At 33.9% G+C, this 14,117-nt stretch overlaps 1 protein-coding gene across 2 annotated transcripts in view; it reads left to right on the top strand.

The window, feature by feature from the left end:
- The window catches only part of LOC114053899 (rho-associated protein kinase 1), a 143,922-nt gene that overhangs the window by 73,848 nt on the left and 55,957 nt on the right, over positions 1 to 14,117 (top strand). The window contains exons 9-13 of one of the 2 annotated variants that reach the window (XM_027877018.1): positions 1,835 to 1,926; positions 5,152 to 5,311; positions 9,279 to 9,345; positions 12,783 to 12,868; positions 13,755 to 13,803. In XM_027877018.1, the coding sequence (XP_027732819.1) occupies positions 1,835 to 1,926; positions 5,152 to 5,311; positions 9,279 to 9,345; positions 12,783 to 12,868; positions 13,755 to 13,803 (454 nt within the window). Of the gene's footprint in view, positions 1 to 1,834; positions 1,927 to 5,151; positions 5,312 to 9,278; positions 9,346 to 12,779; positions 12,869 to 13,754; positions 13,804 to 14,117 lie in introns of both variants that reach the window. The other variant, XM_027877017.1, reaches the window with a different exon arrangement.

Here is a 14,117-nt window from a genome sequence, read left to right as displayed (position 1 = left end):
AATGGAGATTGCATTTTTGAGTGACTATTGATGTGTCTGTGGATTGGTCCTATCCAATTATTCTAGAAATTAGTTTGGAAAAGTGACCTGAACTGTTGATACTCTTTGATCTAGTAATTACTATACCTAAAGGAGACCAAAGGCAAAAGCAAAGGTCTATTACATACCAAATATTGATAGAAGTGGAGATGAAGTACAGTAGAAAATCTTTATAGCAGCTACTCCCTCTCCTACTCAAAACAGATAGTCTCTATCCCAATTTATTGGAACTTGTCCTATTTAACAGACATTTCATGCATAAATCAAAGGGCTTCCCACTCCTTGAAAAACTTTAGATTTAGGGGCAGCTAGGTGGCGCAGTGGATAGAGCACCGGCCCTGAAGTCAGGAGGACCTGAGTTCAAATCTGGCCTCAGACCAAACACGTGACACTTACTAGCTGTGTGACCCTGCGCAAATCACTTAACCCCAATTGCCTAAAAACAAAATAAAAAAAAAAAAGAAAAGAAAAACTTTAGATTTAATAATTTAAAAATTGGAAGAATTTTTATATTTAAGTTCAAATTAACCTGTGTGCTGCTTCAGTTGTCCTTGTTGGACCACATTAGGTATTACAGTGCAGAAATTTTTCCAGGGAGATTGATAGTGGTCTGGTGGTTAGAAAGTTAATATGCTTCCTTAAAGAATCTAACTTAGATAATTTGACTGGACAGATCATTGGCCTTTTCCTTTGTATCTAAATGTTATTACATCTCTCTTTTATAGAAAAGCAGATAAATTTCCTGTTGTTTGTGAGATTGTAGTTGAGCTTCAGGTTTTCAAATGTGTTTTGCTTATGCATGACATTAGGCCCACAGATAGCTCTGTTTAGTGCCACTGCTTCTCCATTTTGATGAACATTCTCATATCTTATTAGAGACGTACAGAGGGTTAAGAGGCAGCATGATGCAGTGAGAAGAACATGGGACTGCATAAAGACAAGATGGTGAATTCTAGGCTTGACTTTCCCATTTAACTACCTGTATTCCTTGGGCGACTCACCCTCTGAGCCTCCATTTCCTCATTTCTGAATTACATCTAAAACCCTTTTCTCTGCATATTTCAGGGTTGTTTTGAGGGAAGCACTTTGTTTTCAAAGTGCTATGTTCTATAAATGAGAACTGTGACTTAGATGGTTTTGTTGTTTCTTTATTGTGGGTTTTCTTTCTACAAGTACAGATCCCAACTACTCCACTTTTGAATAATTATATTATAAAAGATAGCATTCATGCAGCAGCTGGTAGAAGACAGCAAGCCTGTTATTTGAACAAAATCAAAATTTCCTACTGCTTAAAGAACAAGAACTCAAAAGTCAGCTAATAAGCACCTATTTTTATCTGGGATATTAAGGGAGTTTCTTAAAAAGTTATCAAAGAAAGTGAACTTGTTTTATTATGGAACTACATAAAGACACTTGTCTGTAAATTCTAATTGTTAATTTAAAAACACATTGAATATTAACAAATTGCTTTTCTTAAAATTCCTTCTGACGTTCCTTTTTAATGTCCTTTTTCCTTCTTTCTCCAGTTATCAACTAAGCTGGAGTATGATCAAAATGAATCATGCAGAATTATACAAATAGCCTTTTCAAGTTTATATTAATCAGTATTTAGGACATTATAGTTGTTTTTAAATACAGTGTATTTTATAGCAAATAAGCTCCCTTGCTACCTACTAAATAGGGTTTGGTTTTTTTTTTTTGGTGAGAAACTCTTTTATGTACTGTAAAATGCCATATAATTATGAACTATTTTAGTATCTTAAGAATGTCTTGTGTCATTAACTTTTTAAAACAGGGAAGTGAGATTAGGACGAAATGGTGTGGAAGAAATCAAACGACATCTCTTCTTCAAAAATGATCAGTGGGCATGGGAAACTCTTCGAGATAGTAAGTTGTCACACCCTATCCTCCTACCCTATCACATACATGTGTGTGTACACACAGATAATTCCTTATTCAAAAAAATTACTTTCGAACTAATGTGTACATTTTTGTGTCTGCTTAAAAATAAATAACCCAGGTGCAGCTAGGTGGCACAGTGGATAGAGCACCAGCCCTGGAGTCAGGAGGACCTTAGTTTAAATCTGGCCTCAGACACATAATACTCACTATCTGTGTGACCCTGGGCAAGTCACTTAACCCCAATTGCCTCACCAAAAATAAATAAAAAAATAAATTACCCAAGCGTTACGTAACATACATTAATACTATTTCATATTTTGAGAGAGATTAGTAAAAGCAGGAAAATGTGCCCTTCTGTAATACCAGGGTGGCAACAAAGAAGGCACTAACCTGCAACTGCTACTGGCATTAAAAGAATATTCGTAAGTCACATGTGTATATATTGCCTATGAAACCCAGACAGTGAGAAAAACATTTGTTCCTTAAAATTTTCTGTGATGCATTTTTTTATTTTTATAATAAAACCTGTTCAGCTAGGGATAAGACTAGACCACTGATTTCATTGTTACAGGGAACTCCTGGGAGAGGAGATTACCTCTCTTAATGCAAGTCATTGCTTTCTCTGAAACTTAAGCATTAGACAGTTGCATAGAGGAGTGTGAAGTTCTGTGATTTCTCTAGGGTCATGCAGCCAATATATGTCAGAAGCCAGCTATCTTTCTACTATACTATGGCTGCCTCTCTTGCCAATATGAACAAAATAGGGTCTGTAGAGTATTTTTTAAAAAGTGGAATTTTATTGCCCTTAGTTAATATATTTTATAAACTAAGCAACAAATGGAGCTCCAGTGACCAAAAATTAGAGTAAATATTGAGAAGACAAAGGGGACTGTTTTTAGAGTAAAGTAATAATACTCTAGCTCGAGAGGTAGGTATAGGAAGATGTGTCATTGTGAGGGTTTTATATTTGGAGAATGTTAAGAGCAATTAGATTTTGGTATCATCTACGCTATTTCCCTCCCGGGGGGGGACAACAGCATATTTTTTGGACATGTCATCTCCATGCTGCAACAGAAATAAATGCGTCAATAAAGCAATGGATTGGGGCAGCTAGGTGGCGCAGTGGATAGAGCACTGGCCCTGGAGTCAGGAGGACCTGAGTTCAAATCCGACCTCAGACACATAACACTCACTAGCTGTGTGACTCTGGGCAAGTCACTTAACCCCAATTGCCTCATCAATAAACAAACAAACAAACAATAAATAAAGCAGTGGATTGTAAAGGAAGGAACTGGTGAATAGTTGAACTGATTCAGTGCTACAGTTTGAGCTTTGCAGCATTCTTCATAAAGCAGCTGGACAGCAGAAAGTCCAACACAGTGATTAATGGAGAGAGAAGTATAATGCGAAATCAGCATGCCATCACCTCCAGATGTAGCCCAGTAGTGAGGAGAGTTCCATGTATGTGATTGATGGCTGATATTATCTGAAGTCAGTAATGCTTCCTGATGAAATTTAACTGGGCTCTGACCAAAAGCTTTAGCTGCATGAAGGCTGAGTAGATTTAGTGAGTAATCATAAAAACTTTGGGAAAGAAAAGGATAAGTTTGAATTTTGAATTGAAGCCTAAATTAATTATTTTACTGTATCATTTTGTACAATAGTTACCGTCTTGAAAAGTTTAAAATGAGTTTAATTATTGTTTTTGCTGTACTAAATGAACCTCTGTGTTTAAACCTTGCATACTATGCAAGGCATTTTTTGTGCAGTTAATAAATATTTCCTAATTTATCTAGCTTTTAATAGATACTTTTAATCTTTGAGGTTTGCTGAAAAAGTAGCTTTCTGCAACAGTTGCATTTTGCCTTTTAATGGACATTTTGGTAGTTTTTACTTAGCATTTACTCTTTACTCTGTTAAGGAAAAAAAAAGAGTTGAATCTTATTCTCATTCTCTCCTTCTTTTCATTCTACCCAAAAACCAAGAGTTCTTAAATTCTGCTTTGGTGACCTCTTCTATTCATGATGACTTTGGGATTAATGTGGCCTTCTGAATTTTTCAGAGTTGAATTATGATAACTTTTCTGAAAACCGTTTTTTACTGTGGCTCTTAAGAGCATCAAGCATTTTATGTATTATAAAACCACAAGGCTTCCCAAAGTAGAAGTATGTTTTTTGAATGTTTAATTTAAGGTTGAGGAAGAACTCTATGTCATTTGATCTGTACCAAGTACATACTAATAACATCATGAATATTCACACAATTTCTCATGATCTCATGTAATAAGAATGGATTAATTATAAAACATTAGGTAACAGCAATATTAACTTTTATAATATAATGGTTAGGTGGCATTTTATTGAGCTAGATGGTACACCAGAAAGAGTGCCAGGCCTGGAGTCAGGAAGAGTTACATTCAAATCTGGCCTCAGGCATTTACTAGGTGTTACTTACCATCTGTTTGCCTCAGTTTCTTCACATGTAAAATGAGGATAATAATAGCACCTACCTCCTAGGGTTGTTGTGAGGATCAAATGAGATAATAATTATAAAGTGCTTAGCACAGTGGTTGGCTAAGTGCTTTATAAATGTTAGCTATTATTATTAGCTATCAGATGTAAGAAATAGAAATTATTAATAGCATGATGTTTATTGTTGAAACACTGGTTCTGAATGCCATTTTCAATCTATTCAGAAAATTAGGATGAAATGATTATTAAAGATAAAAACTATTTATAATGATGATCATTATAATGAAATATTTTGTACATAAAACCTGTTACAATCACAACCTAACAAGGTGGGTGATATCATTGATATTTTACTGACTTTGTTACATTTAATACTCTATATTAGTTCATCCATATAATAAAAATCTTTTTTCTGATACCCGCTATATAATTGTCATTCCATAACTTGATTGTATGCTAAATGTGATACTAAAGGTGTTGTAGAGAGAAGCACATCACTTTTTTTTTTTTAACTCACTACAGAATGACTACAGGAACTGGATTCAGTCTTACTCCATCTTTAATTTCTGTAGATTGGAAATATACTTATATAGCTTTTTGGTAATTATTTTAGATTTGTCACATGAGACTTGAACAACCTCGTTACTTAGAAAAAAGTGAAACTCAATAGTTTGGATTGATTCTTTGTGGACATTTATTTTGCTGCTTAGCCAAATAACCAATTTTCTTTTATCCTTAGCTGTTGCACCTGTTGTACCTGATCTCAGTAGTGACATCGATACTAGTAATTTTGATGACTTAGAAGAAGACAAGGGAGATGAAGAAACATTCCCTATTCCAAAAGCTTTTGTTGGCAATCAGCTACCTTTTGTAGGATTTACATATTATAGCAATCGTAGGTAAGCATTCTGAAAAGTATTTTTATTAGCAGCTGTAGGTGTAGCAAAATCATTATTTGATAATTTTAATAATACTTCAGATCATGGAAGCTGTTTTAGTAACATTAAATCCACCTGCTGTCTTTTCAAGAAAAGCTTCAGGATTTTCTATTTAGTTTCTTTTATATTATTCCATATTTAGTGAAAATCTCATTGCCTTTCAGAAATTCTTTTATGAGTTACACAGTACATATGTTTTCCCTCACATTTGGGCATTGTATATATATATATAGCTAAAATTAAAAAAAATATGATTAATTTTAACATCCAAAGAATTTGGATAAAAGTTAAATCTTAGAATAACAGAAACCTGAAGTTTTGCTATCATTAAATTAGTACCTTGAAAAATCATAGTTATTAGCTCTTTGGGATACATCTTTAACTTTAGTCAAAGAGCAAGCCTTCTTTATTCTATTAGAATATGTGTCATTGACTTGATTACTTAATTGTTATAATGCTAGGATTAGCCTACTAATATTGAACAGACTTAAACTTTGGTTTAACCAATCAGTTAACATTAACATTTAATGCTTGTTTCAAAACACCGGGGTGGCTTACTATAATTGCTAAAGAAGTACCCGAATTGTATTAAACAAGGGGAAATGTAAAACATATTGCCCCTAATATTTCTTTGTTTAATGCTTAGTTCTTCTCACTCATAGATAGCATTAAAAAATATACCCAAGAATGTGCCTAGAAGGTGAGATGTTCTAGTGGAAGTAGCAATGAATCAATAATCAGAAAGTCTGAATTATGATCTTGGCTGACTGTGACCTGGAGCTAAATCACTTTCCCTCTCTACGCCTCAGTTTTCTTATATAAAATGAATTTGGTTGGACTAAATAGGCTTTAAACTCCTTTGTAGCTATCACATTCTATAATTGAAAAGTTGGAAAAGTTGAGGCCTTTTGAGAAATAAATAATTAGCACAATACCAAGAAATTTCACTGAATTGGACAGTTTATTGAAAAATAAGCTTGTTTATCTTAAAAACTTTTTTTTTTCCCCTGATCAGAGGATCTATCTAACTCAGTATTGCATATCCATTTCAACAGAGCAGGTTAAAAAAAATTAACTCTGTTACCTTGGAAGCTTCCTAAATTCCATATGTTTAGCCTTAGTATGAAATTTTCATTTTTTGACCTGCATCTTTTTTATAAAAGATGCCAAATCCTCTTCATGTCTGTCTCAGAAAAATGAGAAAATAAACTGACACTATTTTATATATCTTCTAATAATGAAATCTACAAGATTAATATTGGCTTTTTTGTTATAATACCAAATAAATGGTTAAACCTCATTTTGGTAGTTTGTAAGAAAAATATCCCACATCAAAATATAGGTAACAGAACTTTTAAAAATTAGTCTTTTTTTCTAATACACCCAGTATTCTTTTGATAAATGCTATCTTCTGGTTTTGGTGAATTTATCACTGGTAATGAGAAGTAGCTTTAATCCAAAATCACATAGTCCTTTACTTTTGCAAGTATCCTACCCAATTCTTTCCCCCCCAGCCTCCACCAAAAAGGGGCCTCCCTTGGCTTTTTATCATTTTTTATCAGTTACACCTTGTCCTTGGGTTCTCCAGGAGCTACTAACAAGAACAACAATGGACTAAGGATCTCGTTTCCAGGAAGTGTGGAAAGCAGGGCAAATTTTGCAGTAACCTATATAGTGTATACAATGTTTTGTATTTCTGCCTCAGCCAAGTAACTGTTATCTTTGCTTAAAGTAAAAGCTAGTCTCTTTCATTGAAGAGAAGGTAAAAGACTGAGATACTTTTCCACTTTCCAGATTATCAGGAGGGATACAGTGCTCTTAAAATATAGAAATACTTCAATGTAAAAACAAGAAGAAAAGAGTATGAACATCCAAATGAGAATCCTGATCTGTGTCAGAATAGGCAGAAAACAAAAACCAATGAACATTTGAAGCTAAGTAACAGATATGAGACTTAACTGAGGAGAGGAAAGATCCTCTGCTTTGGTGTCAGCTTGAGGTCTTTAATGTACTGTCCCAGAGATCTGTGCTTTGGCCCTATACTATTTAGTATTTTTATCAGTGATTTGGATAAGAGTATAGATAATACACATATATCTGCTGATGACAGAATCTAGGTCACATAGCTAATACATTGGATAACAGATAGACACACACCTGTGTATATGTATGATACATATACATATTTTGACAGGGTAGAGTTTTGGACCAGTTTTAATAAGATGAAATCAAATACATTTGGACTTAAAACTTCAACTTCATAATTAAAAGAAGAGGGATGTATGGCCATAGAGAAGGTCCCAAACTGCACTGATAGAGGGAGTTTTGTCACCTAGCAGTTTCCTATAACAAGAAAACTATAAGCCCAGTCTCTATTCCTAGTATATAAAAATATCCCTGGTATATAAAAATCTTTACAAAAATATACATTCAGTGATTGATAGCATTGACTTATTCATTCTGTTGTCATATTTTGTTATCTATCGAGCAATATTGTAGATGTTCCCTAAGTAAAGTCTGCCTGTATTGATCAGACCTGTTAGTGTCATGAAGTTTATTTTTTAAACCTCCTTCTCTCTGAAGTGAAATAGAAGGTTGTAAAAGCCAGATGTGTTGTAATCAAGATGGAAAAAACTTTTACTACTGAATTGTAGCTTAGCCTTCACAGTGAAAGCTGTGATTAGCACTCAGGCAGAAAGTCTGATTGTTTTACACTTCCCTTTATCTTCTGGAATTTTAAATTATTCTATTCTCCTCCAGAAAAATCCAGTAAATGTACAGAACAACACAGGGAGGAAAAAAGAACCATTTTGGAAAAGGAGGAGGAAACTTAGCACTTGGAACTTCTTTGCATTTTCCATACTGTATTTAAAACTTTTTCCCACTTGTTAATTCACTAGAGAGACTGACGTAAAGCTATTTCATAGAATCTTAGAGTTGAAGGAGACTGTGCTTAGAAGGCATATAATAAACATCCCATTGTATATCAGGATCCTGTCTGAATGATCCCTGACAGATGCTACTTTAGTATTTCCTGTGTCCATCTCTCAAAGCAGCTCCCTTCCCTTTATGTGTAACTTTGTTTACTTGAAGTTACATTGCATTACACCAATATTTGAGGGTTTCAAGGGCTTTGACCTCTGCTTGATACTCCTAGAGTCACCTAGAAACTTTTGTTGTATTATTTTTTCCAGAATATTTGATATTCTAACAGGGTTGAGGTTACTGTTTCAAGTTCCATACACCTTTTACCTCCGAAGTTACAAGAATAAGTAATACCTGAAAAATTTGGTTTAGTCCTAAGGGGTTAAGCGGGAGGTAGTAGGAGTTTAGATTATCTTATTTTACTCAATGATAGTAGACTGATAAAATATTTATTAAGGGGTTACTATGTGCCTGGCACTGTGCTGAGCTCTGGCAGTAGAAATCCAAGTATATGAGACAAGTCCCTGCCCTCAAGGAGCTTATATTCCAAAAGGAGGATAGCACTTAAAGGGGAGCTGGAATCTGGAAACAACACATGGTGGCATGTGTGGAGATGGATGAGAATTGGAGTGAAAGCCTATTTCTGGGCAAGATAAAGGTAAAAGTCTACCAGTTGGAGCTGGGAGAGTCTGAGATAGTGTTCAAAATTGGGGTCTGGAAGAGAAAGATTGAGAATGATAGCAAGCAGCATGATGAAGAGATGGTCAGGAAAAGAAGAAAGGTAATCAATATCTTAATGCCTATGATATCAATTTTGACTTTTAACTTTGGGGACCCTAAGGTGTTATTTTGTTATGTTTTAATTTTCATTTCTGTATCCTTACATTTGTTCTTATATAATACCTTTAGCATAGTACTGAATATGCAATAGGTTCAATTCTTGATCATTGATACTGGCTTCTAAAATAACCTTTAAAACCTTTCTTATGCCCCTCTCTCCTAGATATTTATCAGTATCTTCAGCAAATCCTAATGATAATAGGACCACCTCCAATGTGGATAAAAGCTTGGTATGTATTTCCTTATGATTATTAGTTGGCTTTGATTTGGGGTGGAAGTGGGAAGTACTATGTATATGGTTTAAAGGTGATTGAATGTGAGCTAAGGTGGTTGTTTCGTGGTTAGGCAATTATTCAGTAAAAGTAGACTGTGGGACTTCTTTCCAAGGCATCTTTTTAATTCTAGGAGTTTAGAGTCTGACAAATTTAGTTCATTGAAACATAAATACTGCCTTTGAGAGGTAACATTCCTTTGAAAGGAATTGCCTTGTTAGGATGTGTGAGTGCAAATAGGAATTGTTTCTGTTAACTCATATTTTTCAAAGGCATCTGAGGCATGGATCACACTTACTTAGTGGAACAGCTCTCCAGTAGCCTTTTTGTTCCTATCCCTGCTGCATTGGGAGCCTACAACTCATCAAACTCTTTGTCAATAATGGTGTGTGATTAACTGGTGAGAAACAACACGTTTTGTTTCTACCATGTTTAATTGTGTAGTTCTTCCCCTTTTCCCTGATATTTTTTATCCAAAAATGAATTGAAGCATTTGGCAGGGGAGATGGAATAAAAGAAAAACATAAAAGGTCTAGATCTTGATTTACTGTCCTTAAGAGTCCTTGGAGATCAGCTTGTTCACCCCCTTTTTCAGGTAGGCAGACTGAGAGGTCCAGGGAGGTTAAGTGACTTGCACAAGGGTACTCTGATAATATTAGCAGAATTGGAATTAGAACCTGTGTCTTTTTACTTCTTCTAGTCTATAGTTCATTGTAGTGCACCATTTTGACTTCCACACATAATAGAACATTTAGTTGCATAGTAATTGCAAAAGCAAATTAGAATCTCTCTTTAGGAGGTTTAGAATTTAAAATACCTTGAGTCTACAGAAGATAGGATTAGATAACTGCTATCTCCTTATGAAGTTAAAGGCTTACTGGAATTTTAAATGCTTGACTGAACTACTTTGTCCTTGGCCAGTCATCTTCAGTGGTATATTTAACAGCTTACACTTCGTACCTTGAGCAAGACACTTCAACTCTCTCGGCCTCAGTTTATTCATCTCTGAGATGAGGATGATATTAGCACCTGGCTCTTTTTTTTTTTTTTAAGGTAATTGGGGTTAAGTGACTTGCCCAGGGTCACACAGCTAGTATGTGTCAAGTGTTTGGTCTGAGGCCAGATTTGAACTCAGGTCCTCCTGACTTCAGGGCCAGTGCTCTATCCACTGCTCCACCTAGCTACCCCAAGCACCTGGCTCTTAAGAATTGTTCTAATTATCAAAGGAGATTTTGTATCTGTGTATACATATATGTACATATGTTAATGTTTTGCAAACCTTAAAGTAGTATATAAATGCTAGCTATGACCTCTCTCCCATCTCCCTGTCCCCTAGTTTCTAGTGATTTCTCATTCTCCAAGTTACCATGTGTGCACTTGCTGATTTTTGTGTTGTATCTGTCTGATAAAATGTGAGCTTCTTGAAGGTACAAGTGGTGCTGAAACTTAATTCAAAAATAAGATTTTTTGAAAGTCAGTTTCAGTTTTTCATACTTGGGAGAATAATAACATTTTCAAGTATTATGATTGTTTTTACTCCAAGTTGCAAAATGTACTATGGTCTTAATGCAAAGCTTGACCAATCCTGAGTACCAGATTGCCAAAATGCCTAGTAATTTTCAGTGTAATCTCACCTAAAACTAGAAAAGAGTGTTTTAAAATGTTTTTATTGATACTTTTTACAATTTTGTTATTTCAAAATATATCCCTTCCCCTTCTCCCACCTAGTGAGCCATTCTTTGTAGCAAAGAATAAAGAAGAAAAAGAAAAAAAGTTCCGCAAAATTCACCAGAATATCATTAACTGAATCTGACATGGCATATACAGTATTTTACACCCATAGTTCTGTCCCTCTGCAAAGAAGGAGAGAAATGCATTTTCTCAAGTCTTTAGAGAATTTTATTTTATTTTATTCTTCTTGTTTTGTGCATCTTTTCCTTACAGTAACTGAAAAGAAGACTGTGCCACTAGATTATACCACTTCATATGGGCACAGGATTACCTACCCAGGGAGATCTTGAGTTTCTTAGCTGTCAGCACACTTACTTTAACTTGGGCTGTACTCCTTGGGTCCAGCTAAGGGGAAGGAATAGGTGGAGACTGAAGAAAAGAAGGGACCGCTGGAGCTTCTTGTCTAGTCATTCTGTAACCCACCTCATGACGTATATAGTGACCTACTGCCTAACTGAATTTTTCCATAGGTTCCTCTAATACCATTCTGTAGACTAACAGTGATCATAATTCGTGTCAGTCAAGTGTCCCTTGGCATTGCCTTTTTTTTCTTTACTGTCTTTGAAAGATATAAATTCATCTAGATAGGGGTTCTTAACCTTTTTGGTGTTGTGAACTCTTTTGGAAGTCTGGTGAAGTCTATTTGGATATCTTCTCAGAATTTTAAAAATATTTTTAAATGCATAAAATAAAATACATAGGATTACAAAGGAAATTGATTATATTGAAATACAATTATCAGAATCTTTTTTTTCAGAATTAAGTTTGCCAGTGGACATAAGGTTAACAACCCCTTATCTAGTGCCTAGATTGAAAGCATTTTGGCAGAGCTTTGTTAAAGATGTTTACGGGTTATATTTCCATACTAACATGTTTAGATCTGAAGGCATTGTAGTAAGCCAAGTGAAATCCTCTGAAGCTCATTACGTATAGTTGATATAACCTATAAATGTTTCTTGATTGAAATAACACCATTTTTTCTACTGGCTTTGTACTAGTATAATTAAAGGAAAGCTTTTTTTTTTTTATACTAACTACATAGTAGGGGACTCAAAGATGACCTATAAATGTTTCTTGATTGAAATAACAGAGAATTGAAATGATATCCTTGTCATTGCAGGACAGGATATTGTGATACATGTGATCTTTAGCTTTTCTAACTACCTTTTTAGTATGATAATATATGTGAATGAACATGAGCTCATTTTTTTCTCTCTCAAACAGGAACAAATTTGGTTCCCAGTTTAGGTTAACCTGGTTTCTTTATATGATAAATGTATATTTCACTATAAATTACAAATAAACATAACTACATTTATTTAAATATCAGTTTCTTATAAAAACTCACTGGTTTTTTAGAGGTCTCGTTTGTCCATTAGTTTCAGTTATGTCTTTAACCTCAACCAGAACCTCTATCAATTTTTTATAAAAGCAAAAAAGTTGGAAAATTTATTGATTTGAATTTCAGTTCACCTTATCTAAATAACCTTCCGACAGAACTGCAAACAGTGAAATCTAAAATGTGACAAGCAAAAAAGAGGCAGAAAAATCTACAATGGAATAATTAGCTTCTAAATAGTAGAGATTTAACTTTATCAATTTGATTCAATACTCTTAGAATGCTCTGTTTTTTGTAAAAAATGAAATGTCATTCTTTAAAGCAGGAAAGTTTGCAAAACACAATCTATAAGCTGGAAGAACAACTGCATAATGAAATACAGTTAAAAGATGAAATGGAGCAGAAGTGCAGGTGAGACTAAACTTGAATAACATATCTTACAGACTTTAAATTCTGTAGGAGATGCTTATTTTAAAGCCTATACTGAGTAAATACAATAAAGGTCATAGAAAATGTTTATAATCAATTTAAAGTTGTGAAATGAATATTTAAAAGTTGCCAGTGTGAATATGTACTCTTAAAGTATGTCTACTCAAGAAGTGGAAATGAATATTTGCTTATGTTAGAATTATTATAGATATTTTCTCCCAAAGATTTGAAATGCAGTTTTTTTCCCGTGGCATGACTCTTAAAATTACCTACATGATCTACACTGCACTGATCTACGTGACATTTAGTACAGTACTATAGTTAACTGTGCAGTGTTGGTTGGCAGACTGAAGGAACAAATTTAAAGAAACAGTGTCTTTGTAAAATGGACAGTATCATTATAAGATTGGATTTAAATATATTTCTTATATAGCTATGCTATTGAAACACCCTGTTTTCTATTGTGATCTTCAATAGCATTACACCATTTTTTCTACTGGCTTAATACTAGTATAATTAAAGGAAAGCATTTTTTTTTTATAGTAACTACATAGTAGGGGGCTCAAAGATGACCTATAAATGTTTCTTGATTGAAATAACAGAGAATTGAAATGATATCCTTGTCATTGCAGAACAGGATATTGTTGTATAAATGAAATACAAAGATAATTCCCAAACCTTGCTTTTGCCAGTATTTATTTGAAGTTTATCATTGTTTTTTTTTCCTTACCTAATCTTCCATCAAATTGACAATGATTGATGAAATAGCCAAAATGCAAATAGCAAGAGGGGAGACAGGTACTGATAATCAGTTTCCAAATAATCAAGAAAGGATTGTATTTTCATTATACCCAATTTTGTTTTGTAGAACTTCAAACATAAAACTAGACAAGATAATGAAAGAACTGGATGAAGAGGTAGGTTTGGGTTTTTGATCTTCAAAAATTTTTCAATGTGAAAATTTGTTTTGCTATTTCATAGCAATATTTAACTTAAAACCTACATATTGAAATACTAAATAGAAGGTTAGCTTATGGTGAAGGCTCATTAACCTTTTGACCCAAAGTCATACTATGAAATAGAGGGCTAGATTTTAAGACCTGTAGTATGTAACTACAATTTGGGTCACAGAATATGTTTATAATCAATAATTAATTAAAAGTTATGAAGTAAATATTTAGTATCACCTTAATTCCCTGACCGCTTTGTTTCTTTAAAAAAAAATTTTTTT

The sequence above is a fragment of the Vombatus ursinus genome, unplaced genomic scaffold (assembly GCF_900497805.2).
Source record: "Vombatus ursinus unplaced genomic scaffold, bare-nosed wombat genome assembly UNPS02014812.1, whole genome shotgun sequence".
In the NCBI taxonomy this organism is placed as follows: Eukaryota; Metazoa; Chordata; class Mammalia; order Diprotodontia; family Vombatidae; genus Vombatus; species Vombatus ursinus.
This window is presented reverse-complemented; position numbering and strand designations above follow the sequence as displayed.